The following is a 22608-nucleotide window of genomic DNA, read 5'->3' as shown; positions in this document are numbered from 1 at the left end:
TGGAAAGTTATTGAAAATGAAAGAAACACTGTATTGCATAATTCCTGTAAAACGAATATTTTCCCCGAAACAGACTATACATACATATGCTTCCAATACCTGCCATACACTATAAAAACCATCTGGATAAAACATATTTGCTACTACATTTATCAACTTGCACCAACTACGTTCTGCAGCTCACCATGTCCATGCATGGTTGGTACCTCCACCACCTTGGTCTTACATTTAACTCTCTCATGTATATATTTCCTCGTAGAGTTTACCCCCATTAAAGGAGTGAGTTTTACACTGCATTCAGCAATAAAACAGCTATATGGCAGCAGTCTGTAAATAATCGAGTCTGGACCAGACAATCCAGTGATCAACAGCATGAGCTTCGATCTACGCAATTGGGATACGATGACACGTGTCAACCAAGTCAGCGAGTCTGACCACCCGATCCCGTTAGTCGCCTTTTACGACAAGCATGGGTTACTGAAGATCAATCTTACCCGGATCTTCACGGGTCTATTACAGAAGGAAGATCCTGCTCTAACACATCTCATTATGTAGCAAGATAGTTTCATCACTGTTTGGCCTTTTACGTCCCACGGACTTTGCTTCAGCAGGTACCGGAGACTGATTATTCTCTGGCGAAGACGTTATATGTTGTAATTCAGACTTTTCATAATCATGATATATTTACCATTTTATGCCCTACGGAATCGGGTTTGGCAGTTCGGAGGGAGTCAAGTGTTGGCGTTTTGTGTTAGGGACCGTTCGTAATTTATGGCTGGGTGTGTGTGTGTGTGTGTGTGTGTGTGTGTGTGTGTGTGTGTGTGTGTGTGTGTGTGTGTGTGTGTGTGTGTGTGTGTGTGTGTGTGTGTGATAGATGATGATTTTAAGGGCGGTCACCAATTTTGTTCTGGGGAACTAGGAGGGGGTCTGCAATTTTGTACATAAAAATACGTCCATATGTTTAATATTATGCATAGAAACTATGGGAAAGGGAGGGGGGTCATTGATTTTGTACATGACATGCAGGGCGGTCACTTATTTTGTATATAAATTTTAGGGGGGGTCATTCACATTGTACATGCTTCTCCATAAAAATCATCATCACAACAACACACACACCCACCACAAGCCAAAAATTATGAATGGTCCCTTAGCTTAATTCTAAAAAAGCAACAATTGTCGAACATTCAGAGAGTGTACTGATAATTTTGGACTGAATTTGTAGTATATCAAGGATTGAGGAAACAACGGTAATAGTTCTTGAGGATACAGTAGTCAGGTATTTCCCTCAACTTGCATGGTGATTACCCCTTAGGCTACTGTGGTGAAAACATTCTCGGTTGTTGCAGCCTTTCGTGCGAAAGATTCAAGTAATCAGATTGCAGGAATTACAATGATGAAGTAATTATTTGATAGTTGTTTCAAGTTGAGTTATGTCTATCCACATAGTACCAGATTTGATTATGTTTTTCGATAATCTACTTACCTCACTGAACCTTGTACGTTTCCAGGAAGGTTTAGCGTACCGTACTTGCCGATATCTTTTACACAATCACACGGCACCATTTCTGAAAAAATATATGTATCGTTAGTATTGATTGTCCTTGCTATAAAATATTAACTCATATATGCTCTTTAAAATAACTTCAGGTTTAATAATATGTACTCTGTAAAACAAGAAATCCAAAAGCGGTTTTCAGATGTATACTTCATGTATTATACAACTAATCAGGTTTCTCAATATATACTCTGTAAAACAGAAAATGCATCAGCAGATCACAGTAAATTGTTCAAACGTCACACGTTTGGTACACGTCATTGTCATTGACCGAGGTTCATCGGGGCACACATGAAGCAATTGAATGCCAAGGTGTAGATCATCTCCCGCAATATCTTATATGCCCCCCATGAGAATCTAGAACTGCCTGCGATCGTTCCCCAATGGAACCAATCAGATTATGAATTGTGGCCTGGGGTATGCTCGACCACTCTTCCCGCAGTACCTGAACCTAATGTTAGAAGTTCTGTAGCTGTTGCTCAAGAGCACCCCATGGGGGTTCAGATATAAAGACCTTGAGGGTCAAGGCAGTAATTGGATGTTGCGGGTCCTCAAGAAGACCGTTGTCAGACAGGTTGGGATTTGTCGTATTGAAAAATGAGTTTTGCTTCTTGCATAATGAGAAGGACGTGTGACCGAGGGATGTCGTGTGTGTAACGCTGTGCCGCTAAATTGTCCTGGACGTGTACCAAGTCTGTCCTACCGGTATGTGAGATGGCAGCCCACATCAATACCCCTACGACGCAAAAGTTGTCTACTTCATGCATGCAGTTTCGAGCATGTAAACACGACGTAAACAACGTCACTAAATCAAACACGTCTCGCTGTTGTGGTCATACATTGAAGTCGCAGCCGACGGTGCTGATCAGTCAAACTGACGTCTCAAACAGGTCGTATGGGGTGAATACGAGTTCCTTAATGTCTGGGCTGAAATCCTACGCAATCGGAGCTGATGAGCCTATCGCGTAGGTGTCGAAACTTTATGAACCTGTCTTGCGCTGCAGCTGTGGCACATGCTGCCCCTGCGTCTGGTAACAGTTCCATCGTATTGCACGACCAGTATGTGCCACAGGTACACGTTAATTCAAACATAGAATGATTATCTTTAATATATATTCAATATCTAATTTACACAGTTACCTGCTGTTTGAATGTACTGAAGATTGAAGGCTCCGGAAAAACCATATGTTTGAAATGCCACTGCCATTATGTTTTGACTGCTCTGACGCTGCATTAGAGCCTGGTTGTTACATTCATAGGCGTAGTCAGTGCTGTTGACGTTACCTGAAACAGCGACTATACTATCAGCACATGTGGATAAAAACACTAAAATAGGTAATAGCATCCAGTGTGCGAAAAAGTTTCCAAATTTTGCTATGCCTGTAAGTTACTAGCCCACAAAATAATTCACTGGCAGGAAATTAACCAAAAGATTACAAAAAGATAAAATGCCATAAAAATAAATGGCCCCGTGAAAATTCCCTATCCAGCCGGGCCAGTGGCTGTGGAGATTTACTGGCCCGATTGGAGTTTTACTAACCACGGGCTAGCGGGCCAGTGGCTATTTCGCACACTGCAAGCGTCTGGTGTTCTGGGGCTGGCATGGGGTGTTTGTAAGCAATGGTGTAGCGATCAACAGCATGAACATCCGTCTGAGCAACTCGGAAACAATGACGTGTAAACCAAGCCGAGCCTGACCACCCGATCCCACCAGTCACCTCTTACGACAAGCAGGGGCTGATGAAGACCAATCCTAACCCCTATCTTCAAGTGTTTAAAAGTTTCCCCCCACCATGATATAGCTTGAATGTTGAAGTTCTTGAGAGGCATATAGAAGTTGGTATTCAAGTAAGGATCATTGTGAATCATTTACCTAACGAAGGGGCAAGGAAAAGCCCTGAAACGGTGTGCATACAATAAAAAAGAGGCTGACATCCATCATATTTTGTCTTATACCTTGAATGTTGTTTTTCAAAGCAGCGTAATGCACGACTCACTCGCCCGGTGTGTCGTGCTAGTATTTATCCATTATCCCGTCATTAGTCTTACCGTCGTATATCTTCAACCAAGTAATATAGGAGTCACAGTCATAAGGATATGGCCTCCTAAGCAGTTGGAAGTTTCTTGAGGTTAGCCGTACCATCTTGGTGCTATCCGCTGATGTAATGGTCCACGTACAGTTTAAGAACCTAAAGAGAAAGATTGTTCGAGATTAGTTAGCAAGCGTTATAATGAGTAGCATGCGGTAACAACATGATAAGTGCGCTAGCGCACAGTGCGTGTTGCTCATCGGTGGCGGAAGACTACTTTTTCATAAAACTTACGTCACTTCGCTATATGATAATTTATTATGACAACTGCCCTTCTTTCAAGGAGGCCCTCAACTCATCAATACAACATGTGATGGGTACACAGCATCTTATCAGTCATGTTGAGCATGGTAAGGGGCCATTCATAATTTATGGCTCTCTATCTGTGTGTGTGTGTGTGTGTGTGTGTGTGTGTGTGTGAGAGTGTGTGTGTGTGTGTGTGTGTGAGAGTGTGTGATGATTTTAAGGGGGGGCACCATTTTGTTCTGGGGAGGCAGGGGGTCATCAAGTTTGTGCTCATGTACTAGGGGGGTCAGCAGTTTTGTTCATGAAATTATTTTAAAATTATGCTTAAACATTATGGGAAGGGGGGGGGTTGCATTGATTTTGCACATGACATGCAGGGGGGTTACTTATTTGTACATGCTTCTCCATAAAAATTCATCATCACCACACACACACACACACACAAACACACACCGCCCCCAACCCAGCCATAACGGTCCCAAATTGACGATTACAATGCAATTAAAAAAAACAGTACACGTGGCAAGATTTAAAGCAAATGAGTTATCTCCCCTAGACTTGTGACTACAGTTATTCAAGTTTCCTTCAGAAATATTAAATGAATTCACGTATGCACGCTCTTATATAATATACAACAAGAAAGAATCTCACCCTGTATAATTGCCAGGATAATTCGGTGATGTTATGTTCTGGACATCATCCGTTGCTGTCAGTGTCCCGCCACAGGGAGACACAAATTCATCTGAGTTACAACAGACATAGTTAATAATAATATATATACACCACCAACTGCTGGTATATCAAAGCATTGTATAACATAAAGACTTGATCATCTTCAGATATGCGATAAACTACACATCATTCTATCTTTGAGTCATTGCACCAATCATGGCCTTATTTGTTACAAACTTTAAACGCCTTCTTCGGTCTCCGTAAATACAAAATGTATCAGTACTCATAGATAAAACGAATAACAGTTATGCGATATTTACATATTCCGTACAGTATCGCTCGCCTTGCATCGCTGTTCCAAGATTATAAATGACACTGTATTGCCACAAATCAAAGTTGACGCACATGCAATAATGAAAGTGGAAACTGAAACATATTGATAAACCAGTGACAAGGAGTTTCTTTCCTACACGCCGCACTCGTTGTGGGTCCGATGTGACCCATGTGTGTCCCGTTCGTTTCACAGTGGCGAGTTGACCGCGGTCGGCCATTATAACATATTAATACTCATTAGTATAAAAGAACTGAGAGGTGTCCTCTATTGGAATCGATAGAATAATCTCCTAAGGTAAGGTGGATATCAAATTTAGTGTATGATATGTGATTTCACTTTAGAAACAGAGACATAAGGTGAGTGATTCTGTACGGAAAGACTCGTGTGTTGGAAAGGACCTTAATCTATAGGGGCGATGGAGTAGGCTAATGGTTAAAGCATACGCTCGTCACAATGAAGACCTGGGTTCGATTTCCCACATGGTTACAATGTGTGAAGCCCATTTCTGGTGTCCCCCGCCATGATATTGCTTGAATACTGCTAAACGCGTCGTAAATCCATACTCACTCACTCACTTTCTGGAGATCGGGCCAGATCTTATCCTGGGTAAATGCAATATCCAATATCTCTATGAAAATATCTTATGTCGTGAACAATAAAAGCAATTCCCTCACAAACACCTTTTTCAAAGCCGTGATCATAATCGTCTGATTGAGATGGTTAGCTAGTTTACTGAAATATTCACCAAATGAGTTACATATCTCTTGAGAAGTGCCAAGAGTTGGGAAGTGCGGTATTCTCCATGAACACTTCGGGAGGCTTTGTATACACTACACTGGATACATCCATTACACAAAAGATGTGTTATATGTGATACTTGCCTTTGAAACAATCTGTGGAGAACGTACTATTGTGATGCAAAAGACATATTGTAATCAACGTCTAAACATCTGGGCCCCGTTTCACAAAGCTATGAATTCACGAATGACGTACCTCCTATACTGTAACATAGACTTAAGACACTAGTAGCGGTACCACAACTTTGTGAAACAGAGCTTGGTTTCCCTTGTCAAATACCCAGTTCACTGAAAGATTCACATTACCGGCAAATATTCCTTGCTGATATCTCATCCGGAAGTTGCTGCTTGTTGTTGCTTGTGTACTGTGGAACTGGAAAAACAACAAGGCTGGGCTCACAAATGTCGGCAGCTCCTTACCACAGAAGCGGGACTTCTGGGTATTAATGGACTTGAGTGGTATCGAAGTGCTCTGCCAGCCTTTGAAACACAAGGAAATCAGGCAAGGTATTCAGGGTGACAGAGTCATGTATTGTGTTATCAGTAACATTCATGTTACAAAGGGTAGCATGCAACTTGTAAGTAATCGTGTTAGACAAATAGACGCTTGCGAGCATGATCCATGTCAGGGAATAAAACACCAAGATCTGATCCTAATCTTTAAACGTGCCCTCACCGGATGGTACAACCAATCACTGTCGTGAACGTACAGTTGCCCTCTCCGTCAACGGCTAGTCACTTTACAGGTGGTCATTTGAAGTAACAATAACAAATCCCTGCTAAAAGCAGAGTCGACTGTATAATCAGTATCATATAGGACTGCACGGTATTACCGGTATACCGATATATCGCCATACGATTTTCAAAAGATACGTACGCATTGCAATATTTTTTCTGAAAACCGGTATATTGGGTAAAGAACATATATGAAGTTTTTGTGATTATCTTTATAGGTAAAAAAAAATCTACACATACTTACATTCACAACAAATGTTTTCCGTCGTTATTCAATGAAAAAACGACATATATACTATAAATTGTATAAAAAAGAAAATAGAATCCAAGTCTATACAACCTAATTTTGAGATTGCTGTTATCAGAACCATAACATATTTGTTTAGGGACTTATAATGTAGAAAATAGGATTGACATGCACAATTAGTGTCACTCTCTGTCAAACACTTAAATTCCCAATATATCGCAATACGGATACCTGAATCGTAGTATATTGCAATACAATCCATTTGCCAATACATAGCCCTAGTATCAAATAGTAATGATACCATGTGTATCCTTTTCAAACCGCTGGCACCCGCCATAAACAAAGGCAAAGGCCAGTCATTGCTCACCTGAAGGTACTTGGGAGCATATGGTTCAAGTCAAAATAGGTCCACCGGACGTCATTTTTGTCACAGATGCATCAAATTTGGAATGTCCTCTACATATATACCATAAAACATTTTGAAAGCTTTACTGAAGCTTTGAATGTTGTAACCTTCATCGAACTACTTCTGAGACTCGTATGACACTTTTCGATATCACTGTGAAAGGTGCATGCCCGATTGTAGCTGTAAACACCAAAGGCTTGAATTGCTGGAATATTGCTCGACATGAACGAAAAGTAGACTATTAGATAAATGAAATCGTTCCTTTTGTCATACAGGCATGTCACTCTGAATTTTTATGCATAGATCTAAATATGAAACAGTCGGTCAAACGTCAAACTCTCCTTTATTTCGGGGAAGGTGGGAGGGGATTTTAATGAGAAGGATTTGGCTATAAAAGTTAGTGGACGGTACCAGACCTTTGATACACCTAGAGTTAAAGATGAACTTCTTGGCTACCTAGTTTGGATTTTCGTCAACCCGTGCAGAAAGTGCATGTGCATACAGAACGGGATCCGCAAGGAGGGGGCCACTATTGGTGCCCATTAGGGTGACTACTGTCTACATGTCTTACCCCCAAATGTTACAAATATGTTATCAATCAGGATGTCCAGCATTTTACATATTGTTTTCTCAGTAAACTTGAAATGACAATTTTAACGAACTGTCCTGAACCTCTGAGATAGATACGTAAGTAATATCTTTATTCACCACATGTATAAATAATTTATGGTACTGATTTCTGTCAAAGAGCGAGTTTAGGACACACGACACAAACAAGAACAAATCCAAGGAATACAGCAATGTCATACTAGGCAAAATGACATGTACAACGATAAGCTAATGGGGAGATAATCCATGAGACTATATGTCATACATCATATCATTTCACAGACTTGAAACTCTGCCACAACCTAAAGTGGTTAAAAGAATGGCAATCCACTCACCATCATGTACCGTTATGTAGTCGCTCGTACACTCGCCATTTACTGGTTCAGGGAGATTTGACTCCAGCACTTCGAGTTTGATTCTGTAGTCAAGGCCATATTCGCCGATTATTTTGTACGACGTACAGCTTGCATTACTAAAATTTAAAAAGGTTTTACATAATTAGTTCAGCCTTATGGTACAATTCATAAAAAGGTTTACTCATAAACATTATATCATGTAGTGATCGGTATTGCATTACATTTGAGTGGGCGGAGAAGCCTAGTGGTTAAAGCTCGTTTAGCTCATTGCTAAACACTAAACTCACTCACTCTATGACCTTAAAGCAATGGTGAAGCAAACTTTAACTTGGACGTTGTTACTTTTATGTGTATCGTTTCATAATTAGTAGCAATGTTTCTTTATTAACCCTGATGTGTAATATGCTTGTCTCATGCGAAGCGTTTTCAAACTTCCAACTCTTCGGAATACTCGTATGTTGTTTCCAGATGAAAATACCAAGATACGAAAAGATACTATACTCACTCAAAAAGTAGTTACAATTGATTTCAAACAGACAACACAAATTTTCTCTTTCACAATGTGAAGTGTTCAATATGGCCTTTCGTAAGAGTTGATATTTCACAAATTTCAGTCTGTGAATCGTCAGGAGGTATTGATAGACTTGTATGAACCCAGTCACTTGAATGTTTGAGTATACTGACAGCTCTCATTTTTTCACCTTCATATTGATAGGTACCAACTGTTAGATATATCTAAAACACATACACTCAGTGTTTATTTGGAGTGAGTGAGTTTAGTTTTACGCCGCACACAGCAATATTCCAGCTATCATCTGTAAATAATCGAGACTGGACCAGACAACCCAGTGATCAAGAGCATGAACATCGATCTACGCAATTGAGATATGATGACATGTGTCGAACAAGTCAGCGAACCTGACCACCCGATCCTGTTAGTCGTCCTTACGACAAGCATGGCTTACTGAAGATCAATTACTAACACGGGTTGTTCATTTGGAAGTCTGCAGGATGACCAAGGATCCTGAATCGCTTGTCCGTATTCATATTGTTACGTCATGTCACATGTACAGCGTCTCATATTTGATGTCATGTCTGTACATTAGGACGTGTACTTGATTTTTTGAACGTTTCAACACAAGCATCACATTTCTCTAGGATGTTGTTACAGAAAGGTTTGAGTGAGATAAGGGTATTCTTGAAATATACGCGAATTAATAATATTACAATGGTCATTGTTTCCTGAATTTTACAAATATGATTTATCCAGTGACACATCACGTTTATCTTTGGTACCACAAAAGAATTGGTCGGGTTATTTATCACGATAAAATGAGATACACTGAATGGGATAACTATGAATTGTATTTGAAACAGAGACTAAGATTTTTCTCCATATAGAATTCAGTATTAAAAAACGATGCTATACAGACTGATATATTTTTATCAGCTCCCTCTTTTAAGACTGCCCAACATTGTCGCCACACTGTCAAAACGTTATTAACCGTTATAAAACGAGTACATTCACAGCATGTCCGAAAAATGGAGTTTCTGGAAGAAAGGAGTCCCGACTAACGAGGTTTAATTTTCCGAGGACAACTTTGTTTAGTCCTTATTCTAGAATATAAATACAAACCCTGGGAAGGGGTTCGGGTACTGCGGTGAGGTGATGTAGGAATATGTGTTTGCAGCTTTAAGTGTTCCGGAGCACTTTAATTCTGTATGGAAAACAACAAAATACAGTTACACTGTGGACTTCAATAACCCTGAAATAGAAAAGTGTGTTGTTTGTTTGTTGTGTAACGCCGCACACAGCAATATTCCAGCAATATGACAGCAGTCTGTAAATAATCGAGTCTGGATCAGACAATCCAGTGATCAACATCATGAGCATCGATCTACGTAATTGGGATATAATGACATGTGTCAACCAAGTCAGCGAGCCTGACCACCCGATCCCCTTAGTCGCCTCTTACAAAAAGCATGGGTTACTGAAGATCAGTTCTAACCCGGATCTTCACGGGTGTGACATTGAAAGGAAGAGGACGTAACATATTCGTGAGTTTCTACGCCATATATATTTTTACAAACAGAAAGAACTTTATCCACATTATTCATACAGTATCTAGAAATTAAAACGTTTTTAATTATTCGAATTATAGTTTATGAACAAAGCCCAACACTGGAGAGCTACGTCTACATTTGGTGATCATTCGTGACCATTCGTGTTATTCCGGGACAAGCCGAATAGGAGGTTACGGAAAGGGGCGAGTGGTGACGAATGATTTGGTGATCTGTTGGAACGATATTTATCATGATGTACTCAGATTGATTTGAAACATACAAACCAGTTGAGGTTTGTTGATAAGAGACGTTGAACCCTCTGCCGTTGTTGGAGTCGTCAGTGGTGAAGACAAGGGTCATCACATTCCCTGTACTTTGTAACCTGTAACCTTTCACTTGTCCACACAAAGTTTTCAGGTGGGGACTCGTTGAACTACCCCCTGTGAACAATTAAGGTGTACCAAATTTACACTAACACATACACATATATCCAAATAAATTTCTTTTATATTCTATACGTTTTTTCGTGTTTTGTACACGAGATATCTTGAAGTGGCTGAGTTATTCATTCCACTGATCCACATAGGTTTATGGGGGAAAAGGTTAAAATTTGGCTTTGTTTTAAAAGTTTGGCCCAGTGTAAAGACTACTGATGATATATAAAGTCTTGTTCTGTGGTTGTAATTATATGGTCATAATTACAGCGGTTTTGAGGAAACACGTCACAAATTAATTCTGGAAACCCAAAAGTTCAGGCACTTTCCGCATTGTCGCCAGTTTCTGACAAAGTATTTGACAAAATTAAACATGCAGTTATCATGAATATATGCTAAAGATGAAACCATTTTGCTGTATTTTTTCGAAAACTCAAAATTTAAAATACCTCGCCCATGGGCGGGAATGTTTGTTTTTGCTCAAAATACATGTTTTTTTCATGTTTTGGAGGATGTAAATGAATGGAAGAATGTTTATAAGTGTCATGAAACAAAATGTACATCATTTTGACTTAATTCGACTAATTGAGAGTGTTAAAAATCTCGCCCTGGATAAATTACATAATTGAGTCATGCAATTGCATACCATCGTATATCTTTAGGCTATCCAACAGACACTGATCACCAGCTTCTACATCAATGTCATCGACATACAGATTGACGAGGCTTTCATTCAGGGCTGTAATTGTCCAAGTGCATGTTTGGGATCTGTAAAACGAAGTACATATTAATTCGTTGCTATGAGTAATAATTGTGTACACAGTTGCTCGGTAATACTAATCAGATGAAATATATCTGGACAAGAAACACGCAAGTGGACAAACAGACCATAGCAATTCTTTGTGAATTGTGAGTTGCGAGTCCCTTGATAGCGTAGGTTGATCGGAGGTTTCACCCCAAGATTCAGCTTGCAGGCACTGATCCTAACCCATGCTAATCGGTGCCTTCATACTGGTAAATATCAACTTTTGAGATTTCCCTTCATAATATCAACTTTTGAGATTTCCTCCAACATAAGATGACGCGAAAATACCGGAAATGCCTATGGTAAGACAAATGAAGCTTACCAACACAAACAAAAAACCTAACAATATTTGTTTAAATTACTTCATCTCTTTAAAGGTTTACATATAAGCACTCGGTAATCAGTTGAACACGAGGATGTTTCAATTTACCTCAGATATGCTCTTGGATAACCTGGAGAAAGTAGTTGTTCGCGAACAGAAGCTGTCAATGTCCCTCCACACGATGAAGGTGGAGGTGTGACTGTAAAGCATTATGGCACGGTATTACTTGTGGGAAACTGTAAAACATATATCAGAGTCATACGTCATTGAGCTTTAACTTACTTCATATTATTGAAGTAAATGACAAAAACAAATGGCTTGAAACATATCATCAGCAAATACACCTGATGTCATTGCATTAAACACCCAACAAATAAAACAGTTTGTCCAAAGTTGGTTCCGTCTGATGTCCGTTCCGTCGGGCGACATGTGACGGTTTACATTTTTTTTTTTTTAAGTAAAAATATTACATGAATTCCACCTATACGAAAATACTTCATGTCATTTCATCACTCATTGCTTCAACGATTCAGTTCAGATAATATTACAATTGTATGTGTATTTATTGCGTATCTATATAACTGTAGTGCTCTTCACTAAACTACTGCATGTCTTTGCTGCACTCGCTCCACACATGCTCTGATCTATGCCAAGATCTTTACTAAATCGCTTACTATACGAATTTAGTAGGGCTGGATATTGCCCTGATTCTCCTATTGCGATATATTGCAATAATTTAAGAGATATTGCAATATATATTGTGATATATTGAATGGAGTATTTCTGCCCAAGTGCATACATCATAAATTCATAACAGCTCTCTGTGTGCTACATTATCTTCTTAGTTGCTGTTACACCATACTTTCAGGCTCCCAGTCCTCATTGTGCATGGCTGTATGCCAGTGGTTTACAGATAAATATAATGATATAGAACCTTAATCTGGAATGTTTAATTGAGGTATTGCAACAAACGTTTGAGAACATAATGATAAAGTATAGTAATAGTATGACAAAAGCTTCATGGTCAGTGCTTCAACAGAATGCACTTCAATGCAGCTTGCAATTATTGTTACTGTATGTCAGTGATTAATTCAGATTCAACTCAAATATAAAACATGTGTTGACATAAACTATTGCAAATGAAACAAAAACAAGATTTAGGTGAACTACTTGAGCTTAAACATCTCATGTGACCTCCAATAACTGAGCTCCTTGACTAGGATGTCGTTATACAGTTAGTAAGACTTAAAGCTTTAGAAAGACTTAGGCCTTTACGGTAAATTGAAACACATGGTATATTATGAAACAAACAAATATAACAAAATAATTGGAATCGTGAAATGGCCACTCAGAGCCAGAGCCTCTACTGAAGAATTGGTTTATTTGAGGCCACTTAGGGACCGTTCATAATTTATGGTTAGGGAGGGTGATGATGATTTTGATTTTAAGAGGGTGGGTTGGGGTGGGGATAGGGGGTTCCACTCGGTTAGTTCTGGGGAGCAATTTGTACACACGCACTGTGGGGGGGCAGCAAGTTTGTATATAATAATATGTTTTAAATTATGCTAAGAAATTATGTGAAGGGGAGGGTGGGTCATTGATTTGTACATGACATGCAGGGTGGGGTGTGACTTATTTTGTACATAATCTTTTTTTTTGGGTGGGGGCTTTCACATTGTACATGCTTTACCATAAAAATCATCATCACCCCCCAAGCCATAAATTATGAGTGGTCCCTTCATTCCTCCAAATTGTCACATATGAAACCATTCAAACCCACAAAACGTAACGCATTTGGTAGAATATTTGGCACTTTTGGAGCCACTTATAAAGATTATCCCAATTGTAAAATGTTACATGAAACCAACAGAAATAAAAGTATATTTGGCACTTTTAGAACACATTTTTTTGCTATGGAAATCAAGGACAGATAATGCAAAGGGAGCTAACTATGGATGACCCAATATATTGCAGAATCTGAACCATATCGCGAATATCGTATAGCAAGATACTGTACCGGTATATACCGGTTTACCAGTAATACTGCACCGCCCTAGAAGTTAGTAACCCGAAAACAGCAATGCATATGATATATTGGTACTCTCGCGTTTCTTTTATCCCAAGGGAATATTGCCCAAAGATGCATGCAACGTTTCATTGTATTTAAATTTATTAATAATTATTTCCTTAAATACACCTCGATCTTATAGGCATTCTACACTTGTATCTGACAGAATCTGCACTGAATATTAAACAGGAAGCAACAAAACCCTTTCCACATCCATATGAAATCTCTCTGCTGAAAGCAGAGTCGAGATTCTACAACTGTGACTCATGAAATCATGAAATCCCTCAACAGATAACAGACAGTGATAATATGCCGTCTGTGATGGCGTAAACACATGTCATTGCTTCTTTTCTTATTTCCTGTATAAATGCCCTTATTACTCTCAAGATAAATTTGTCGAATTGTGACTGGTCGATAGCCAAAGCAGACCAAACCTTGTAGGTGAGTGAGTATGGTTTTACGCCGCTTTTAGCAATATTCCAGCAATATCACGGCGGGGCACACCAGAAATGGGCTTCACACATTGTGCCCATGTGAGGATTCGAACCCGGGTCTTCGGCGTGACGAGCGAACGCTTTAACCACCTGGCTACCCCACCGCTGTAGGTGGATTTGCCAGGGTGTACGAACCGTATACCCCGTCAAATCTGTCATGTGACACACTACACGGGTTGTACGGATGACCTTGACCTTAGATGGAATGTGGCTGCCAAACGGCTGATCGCTTCGAAATTTGTTGGCGTATACAATTATGAGTATAAACAGAGTAATAAAATAGTTGTCATAATTTCTTATTTGTTTGTGTCAGAATATATAAAAAAATATAATGTTTCTGTATTTCACTTGTGGTTTAACAAGACCTCAAATTCGATAATTTTTATCATAAACTAAGCCATTCCCGGGTTATCTCCCTTTATGACCGTTCAGGAAAAATCATGGCTAAACGTTAAATGCGTCTCATTCTGCCGATGATTGAAAGTTGTTGTTTAAAAATATAAGCTAAATAAAGATCTTAAGGGTAATAAATTCGTCACAGTGTTTTGCAAGGGTGTACGGGACTGTAAGACCCTTGAAAATTCCGTATTTCCTGAGGCTGCGTACGGGACTGTAAGACCCTTGTAAATTCCGCGCCTCAGGAAATACAGAATTTACAAGGGTTTACAAGGGTTTTACAGTCCCGTACACCCTTTCAAAACAGCGTGTAACTAATATTATATGAGTTACAGAGGATATTACATGAGTGCCCATGTCATGTTTACGACAAGAGTGTCTAAATGTTGGCCAGAGCATACTTTAGTATGATGTGGGCACGAATATAATGCTCTATGTATTACCGAAGTCGTCAAAATTGAGGAAAATAAACCAAAATCTACTTTCAAACATAGGCTGGCTACCCGCCGTCGACGCATGTAGAACGCAGTCATAGAAGAAACGTGACGACATAGCATTGTTCATGATGTCACGTCACCATGACAAAGTGATATTTTGCCCTAGAGCATCGCATGAAAAATATTAACCCCGATTGTTTCGCCCTCGTAGATAATAAATACTGTTATGCATCTCTGGAAACGTGATCGATGTTTCTGTTTGAATTTAGAACGAAACGCTATTCCCCTTATAAACTCAAAAGTTAATAGGCATGAGTTATACTGGTATGAATCTCTTGAAACGTGACCTACCTTGTTTCTGTTTGTATTTCAGACGAAACCCTGTTGCTTGGTTGGTTGCGTCAGTAGTGAAGATCACAGTCATGTTTGGTCCGGTACTCTCATATGTAGGTGTGTTTGTTCCACAGAATGTCCCCAGTTCTGCTGTGTTAGCTGAGGTGGTAATAGAAGGTGAGCATATAAATTTACGAACCTGGTAACACACTTCATACATATGACAGATGTACTTTGTTTTCATTCATGAAACTTGTTTTCATTCACATGAATATGTGTTACAGTTATCGACATCACCAAAATGTCATATCGGCTGAACATCTGAATGTTTCAGACTTTTAAACTCATCTGAAAGTTTTTTATTTATCCGTTAAGTCCTATACTATATATGTGTGTTACATAAATGTGTATAAAATGAAATTGCAAAATCAGGTAGTTTGACAAAGCTTCTGTCACGTTAAATCAAGCTTGTAGCTTGAGATAAATCATTACGAAATCCAGGGAAGTTTCACAATTACAAGCCAACATTGTACGACGATATTGTTATGTTTACATCACCTCCGCCCACAATACTGATTAACCCTGCGTTTGTATTCATGGTGTATAACAATTTGATATCACTTTAGGTATGTATATTTCACAGCAAGCTCTCTAAGACTTACAACTGCTGAACTAAGTAACATAATCTTGTATTTAGTCAACACTTTGTATTTATAAAAATAAAGATTGTATACAGAAATTGTATACAGAAACTTACAGTTCATCACTGTCACTCTGTCGCTGCTGCAAGATGTGGAGGTGTCTGCGATGTTGGAGGTGGCAGCAACCAGTTCCACCACAGCATCGTTGTCCATAGCAACGATTGTCCAGCGGCAGTTCAGGTTACTGGAGGAACAAAGCTTCATTTACACAAAAGAAGGATGCAGTTACCAACCAGGGCATGACAAACCTTAATCTATCTAGCGAAAGACCTCTTTTATGTAATGAACAGAACACTTTGAGTGCCACATAACGAATCATCCACTGACTTTGTAAGGTGCATCACCACCTATCCTGTGTCATCCTTCATTCATAGTATGAATGCTTCACGTAGCTATCGGGAAATAATCCTTCCAGAAGAACTGTTAGTTATACTTGCGGATGTCTCATTAAGAAGTTTGATCTGTATATTTATCTTCCCTATATATTTCTACATGATATCCTCTTGGACATCGCAGGGCCTATATATGTCGCTTTGTACTGGAAGTTTGTGACAATTGTGATGTTAAAAGAGTCTTCACATGTCGTCTCTATCAGTGGAATCAATTACCGTAAAATATGTATTAAGCAAGTTGCTCATAAGTAAGTTACCTAGATCACAAAATGTGCACACTACCTTCTGACGTTTCATGGCAGGTCACTGTGTAATACGTCACTTGTATGGTGACAAGTATATAGATTTTGCAAAGCGGAACAGAAATTAAATTAAAGAATGAAAATGTCAGTCTGTAAGCAGCAATTTGTCAAAAGTCTCTTTCCATTTGTACCCCAAGGACTCTTTCTATGTTGACACGCCTGGAGTAAGCTCCCCTAGACAATAGCATTTATACCAATAAAAACTATCAGGTACAAATCAATTAGGGACTTTGAATGGAATTTGGAAGTGTTACACATTTAGGGTGAAAATCTAGTAGTGTTAACTTCAGCAATCTGGTATATTCTTACTCCTTCATCAAGTGAAACTCGGTGTTTCTCATATCATATATCAAGTTGACGTCCACTATATTTCACCTTTATAAATATTGTTACTCAGCCGTAACCACTGGCAACAATAACTTTGACCCATATTCCGTAACAGAGATATAGATTTAGTGATTTCACGGGTTTTTTCACAGAGTAAACATGTCGCTATCTTTGCTTGGAATACTTCGCTATCTTTGCAAGGAACTCTTCTACTTATCTATCATCTATCTACCACGAGCATTTTCGGCATCATAATTTAGCTAAGAATTGGTTCAAGGAGATTGGACAAATCTAGCACTGTTTCGGCTGGTTCATCCTCGATTTCGTACACGTTGACGCGATATGTGACTACGGGGTCAAACAATACACATTCACTTCTGAGCTGAACCACAAAATGTAAACGTAACTATTATTCACTACGACTTCAAATAAGTCTAAGGTTACAATGACATATTTGTTCAAGAACAAATGAGCAGAGTAAATACTGTATAGTATTACCTAAAGTACTGAGTCGGGTACCCTGGCGACAGGATGAAAGAGTCCGTATCTGTTGCTTCCACTTGCATGGAACAGTCTTCCTCTGAAAGATACGAAATATAAAAGATGTCTCGCTACTTTGTATTGCTAAAAACATCTTAAATAACATCAGTGGAATAAATAATTCTGTTGCGCACCATTTCCACATTTTGAAATAGGTGAAATCTAAACAAATTTAGCTGATTCAAAAGCTAGGACAGATGATAGATATTTAATATATTACTTTTGAAAACTGCGATTTTGGAAATACATATTTCACAAATTTACAACTTGAAAATGGGTCTTGTTTTAGTGCATTATCTTAAAGACCATACAGTGATCGAACATGTTTGTACTCACATGTACAATCTGACAATACAAGAACACAGTAAAAATAACAAAGGCAATAAACCAGAAAAGTATAAAGAATAAAATGAGTAAGTGTTTAAACCGAATGTTTTGGAAGAATGAATGCTTTCACATTATAACAACGAAGATCTAAATAATCCTCATCATTAATATCGGTTTATTATAACTATTATTTTATTATTTGGTATTACTATAATTTACTTCAATGACATGAAAATAGATAAATAAATCTCACTCGGCACACTCCGATATTCAGCCGAAAATCCTTTATTGACCTTTGACCCATCCGATATGAATGTGACCTTCATGTTATTTCCTCCTTGATAACGTGAGGTCGCCGTGCCACAGATAGTGGCAACTGGGTCATCGCCACCTGAAACTGTGACAATATTGATTTATGCACACATCGTGTTATCCACTCAGCTGTGACTCAGCCAATATGTGCATAGCCACAATGGTCAGTATAATGTAGGCACAGAGTTTGGTTTTATTGTATACTATATACGTGTTCCTGATTACATCAATTTCATATCACTGTAGCGGTGTTGTGATGGTCGTTGTACACATGATCTAACGCCCATTATACTGCAGAACGACTCCGAAGGTATCATAAGCAGGTCTATGACAAATGGTCTTCTTGTCACAAACACACGCAATGGCAAGTAAAGACCAGACGCACGGGTATGTTGCTGACCAAACCAGGGATCCTAATCAGAGCGAACCTTGGATTCGAAACCACCATCAGCACATCCTGATAGAATCAGACCCCACACCGAATTGCGGTGCGTCAAACCGCTGTACCGCTGCATACTTGTTCTTGGTACCATTCAATGTTTAGATTCAGAAATAGTTTAATGCATTACTTGTATTTGTCACGCCGATGCTGTCATAACGACAAGATTCAGCTGATTGAACGTCAACGTCTGTAAACTCCAACCGCACGCTGTCTGATGCATCTGCTGCTTGAATTGAATACTGACAGGTTAAATTGCTGGAAAACAATCATATGACATATTATAACACTAATATATCTAACCTCAAAACCACGACAAATCCCGATTCTAAACGCACGGATAAGAAATAAGCTAATCGTTAAATTGACTTGAGCGTTCTTAACAACTTGCGCAGTTCATTGCCACACCAATGTATATATAGTAAACAGAAAATATCAGGGAGCATGAATGTGTCTAAGGATTTTATATGTAGTGAAGACCGTGCACACAATTAATCAATACATCACAAAAGCATTCATGATACCGAACTTTTAATGTTCAGTATACATGCTAATTATAAGAAAAGGCATTCAGCTGTTTTCATTCTGAGGCAGCATGTGGGTCATTTATTTTCTTGTCGTATAACATTTAACAGTCCTGTTACATGGCGAAGGTCTGTAAATCTGTGTGTCTGGACCTTACAACCCAGTGGTCGATAGTGTGAGCAACAGTCCATCCTGTCAGGATACGAACACACGCTTTCAAACAAATCATCGAACCTAACCACCCGATCTATTTGTTCGCCTATCATCTTTGTTTATTTGTTTGCATGTTTGTTTTTCAGCAATATTCCAGCGGTCATCACCACTGGTCTACACAACAAGGGAGACGATGACATGCATGAACCAAGCCTGATCTCCCGATACGTGCCTCTAACGTTGGTTGGTTGGTTGGTTGGTGTGTTGTTTAACACCGCACTCAGCAATATTCCAGCAAAATGGCGGTGGTCTGTAAATAATCGAGTCTGGTCCAGACAAGCCAGTGATCAGCATCATGAGCATCGATCTACGCAATTGGGATACGATGACATGTGTCAACCAAGTCAGCGAGTCTGACCACCCGATCCCGTTAGTCGCCTCTAGCGACGCACGTGGGTTGTTGAAGAATAATTCTAACCGAAATTTTCACGGGCCTCGTCTCTCACGACCAACATAGGTTGCTTGTGACTAATTACACAGGACCAAAAGCCGGATAGTAAACCATTGAAATAAACGTAAATACAGTAGAAATACATGCTATGACCGGATTTACGTATGTTTTCAGATATTTCCTAACTTCGGGCATATATTTCATATGAATCTATACCTTTGAAACATATGCTCATCGTACATTTTCGTATGCACAAGCACCTCGTTCATGTATGCCCTGACCGAATTGTGCAAGGATACCCCAGTAAATACATGATCATACAGTATTTCCAATGCATTCCTTTGAATTTCAATGGGTGCTAAAACTTCCAATTTCGTTCTAAGTTTACTCGGGTTGGAAACATGTGAATTTACTTAGGTGGGGAAACACATGTAAATTTTCAAATTTTCAAATATTTACACACCTTAGATATTTATGTATCATACCGGATTTCAGGGGTATGTATATGAACGGTTAATACACCTTCATGTTACCTGTACTCAAGCAAGATGATCATATGTTTCCATCATGTGAATTACTTGGTTCATGTAATTTCATTTTCACACATTTTAGTACGTTTCAAATCAACGTTCACATGACCTCAATATTCTTATCGACAAAAGAGCCTGACAAAGAAATCAGTACTACGTAAGCTAACACGCCTTATCAAGCTGCACTCGCTCTTGCTGCCAGTATCAGTTACGCCTTGTCTGTGGTGTTGGCAAATCTTGTGAGGTGCATGTTTGTCGAGGGATTAAAAGGTTCAGTGGTGAACAAAGGGCGATGCGTTGCCCCCTTGTCCTCGCAAGTGTCCCTAGATGTCCCAATAGAATAGCACTTTGTCTCTCTTGGAGCACAACCAAATATGCTACACGAACCAACTCGTAATTTCTTAAGTCTGTTCTGCTCGCGCATCACTACTGTAAAATATTTTGTGGCAGTACATAATTGGAATATTATTGCACTGCATGTGACCTTCCTTAATAGTCTCACAGTGCCTGAACAATGTTATTTCTCCATTCGCTCAGCCTTTGCTGTAATAACGCCATACATAAACTTTAAAGTTGTCCACATTTGTTTCACTAACGCAAAAGTATACGATAACAAACAATGCCATATCAAATTATATATTCTGTGAGACATGAAATGAAAAATTGTTTTTATCGTGTAGCGATTATGACCGGATAGCACAGGCGGGTGCGTTCTCTGAGTATATCATAGACATGTTGGATCTCCGTGCCTTTTGTGAAATTCGAGAAGATCAAAAGAGAAAAGGGTAGTGCGCGATGTATCTGACGGACGTATTTGGAGAACGTTCGAAGAACTTTATAAATACAATACTAGAAATACCGGTTATGTTTAAAAACGTACCCTCAATCTGATAGCCAGAGGGATTATTGTGAAAGATCGCAGTATGTATCATCATAAACGGGCCAAGATAAAAGTACATGTCATTCGTCCCCACATTATATCCCTTTTATAGACACGGGACATCGTTGTTACAGGTAGGGCAAACACTTTCTTCTAAAGTATCTGCCGGTTTCACGCTACATACTTGTGTTCAGATTATCGAGAAAACTAGCGACGCAAGTTCTCCTCCATCACACCAGAGACCACATACTCTATCAGATGGCCTTTGATCACACAAATATTTGTATAGATACCCAGTGTTTATTGATAGCGATGAAGCAACTTATCAAAATTTACGGCCGACAGTATCATCTGCATTACTCTCTTACATAAGGTGAAATATCACAGGGTTGTCATGGTAACAATAATTTGGCATACTATTTATTGTGTTATTCTTTAATCTGCGATTAGAAATTAAATAAGTTTTGACGTGAGCATGTTAAGAAAAGAGAAGCTGTAAAACGAAATGTTTGTGATCGAACCTATAGGCCTTTGTTTTCGTGATAAATATCTGCTAATCCTTGGCACGATTCCGACCATATCATGGGCATGTGTTTGTGAATCATAATCAAATAGTGATGTTACAAAGCGTCCATGCCGCGTCAACAACACATGCAAACAGGGGCGTGGCTACCATTATAAAAAACAGCTCGAGCTTACACATGATCTTTGCTAAAAAATATTTTTTCTTCTAATTCTTGCCAGAAATACCTACAAACACTTTCCATTTAAAAAATGGAAATCCCTCTATGAATCATACTGACTTCAATATTCTTTGATTAAAGCATTACCATGTACAGTAAACAGGTTATTCTTCATATCATAACTTTCAGTGGTGATTGTTTTTCCATCGACATGTATGAGGGTGTTTTGTTACAGTTATGATTATATGTGAATCATCACTGAAATGCAGTTGTTTATTTTTCATTTGTTTATCCATTATTTTAGAAACAACACCAAATACTCGATGTATGGTATTGTATCGGTAACACTTTCGTCCGTATTCCCCCCCCCCCCCCTTAATTTTAACGATGAGGAAAACTTTCTTTGAGTGGCATTTTTAGAAGTAGAATATGTCTTTCAGTATGTTCAGATACAATAAACAAAAAAATGTTAAAACTCATCTTTATCAGATGAGGAATATATATATATATATTCAGATGATATGATTTGACTAGAATGAAATTTAAGGGGGGATCCAGGCGGAAGTCTTTCCACAATATTTTGAAGCTATTGAAATCATCAAACGTCAAACGATAAGTCTTCAGGTCTCATAAAAAATGAAAG

The 22608-nt window shown here is 38.9% G+C and overlaps 1 protein-coding gene across 1 annotated transcript; it reads right to left on the bottom strand.

Annotated features, from left to right (window-relative positions):
• Positions 1–893: 893 nt before the first annotated feature.
• Positions 894–16257, bottom strand: LOC124271928 (cubilin-like). Its single transcript, XM_046707106.1, has 13 exons — positions 16161–16257; positions 15422–15562; positions 11784–11874; positions 11195–11316; positions 10399–10554; positions 9687–9768; positions 8030–8166; positions 6004–6177; positions 4546–4636; positions 3608–3747; positions 2699–2842; positions 1487–1568; positions 894–927 (listed from the first exon to the last, which is right to left on the bottom strand). The coding sequence occupies exons 1-13, from the start codon at positions 16255–16257 to the stop codon at positions 894–896; spliced, it is 1491 nt and encodes a 496-aa protein (XP_046563062.1).
• Between the last annotated feature and the right edge of the window lie 6351 nt (positions 16258–22608).

Source organism: Haliotis rubra, unplaced genomic scaffold (assembly GCF_003918875.1).
Source record: "Haliotis rubra isolate DU_JTF1 unplaced genomic scaffold, ASM391887v1 Scf1644, whole genome shotgun sequence".
Classification (NCBI taxonomy): Eukaryota; Metazoa; Mollusca; class Gastropoda; order Lepetellida; family Haliotidae; genus Haliotis; species Haliotis rubra.
The sequence above is the reverse complement of the archived record's forward strand: the minus strand, read 5'-3'. Positions and strand labels throughout refer to the sequence as shown.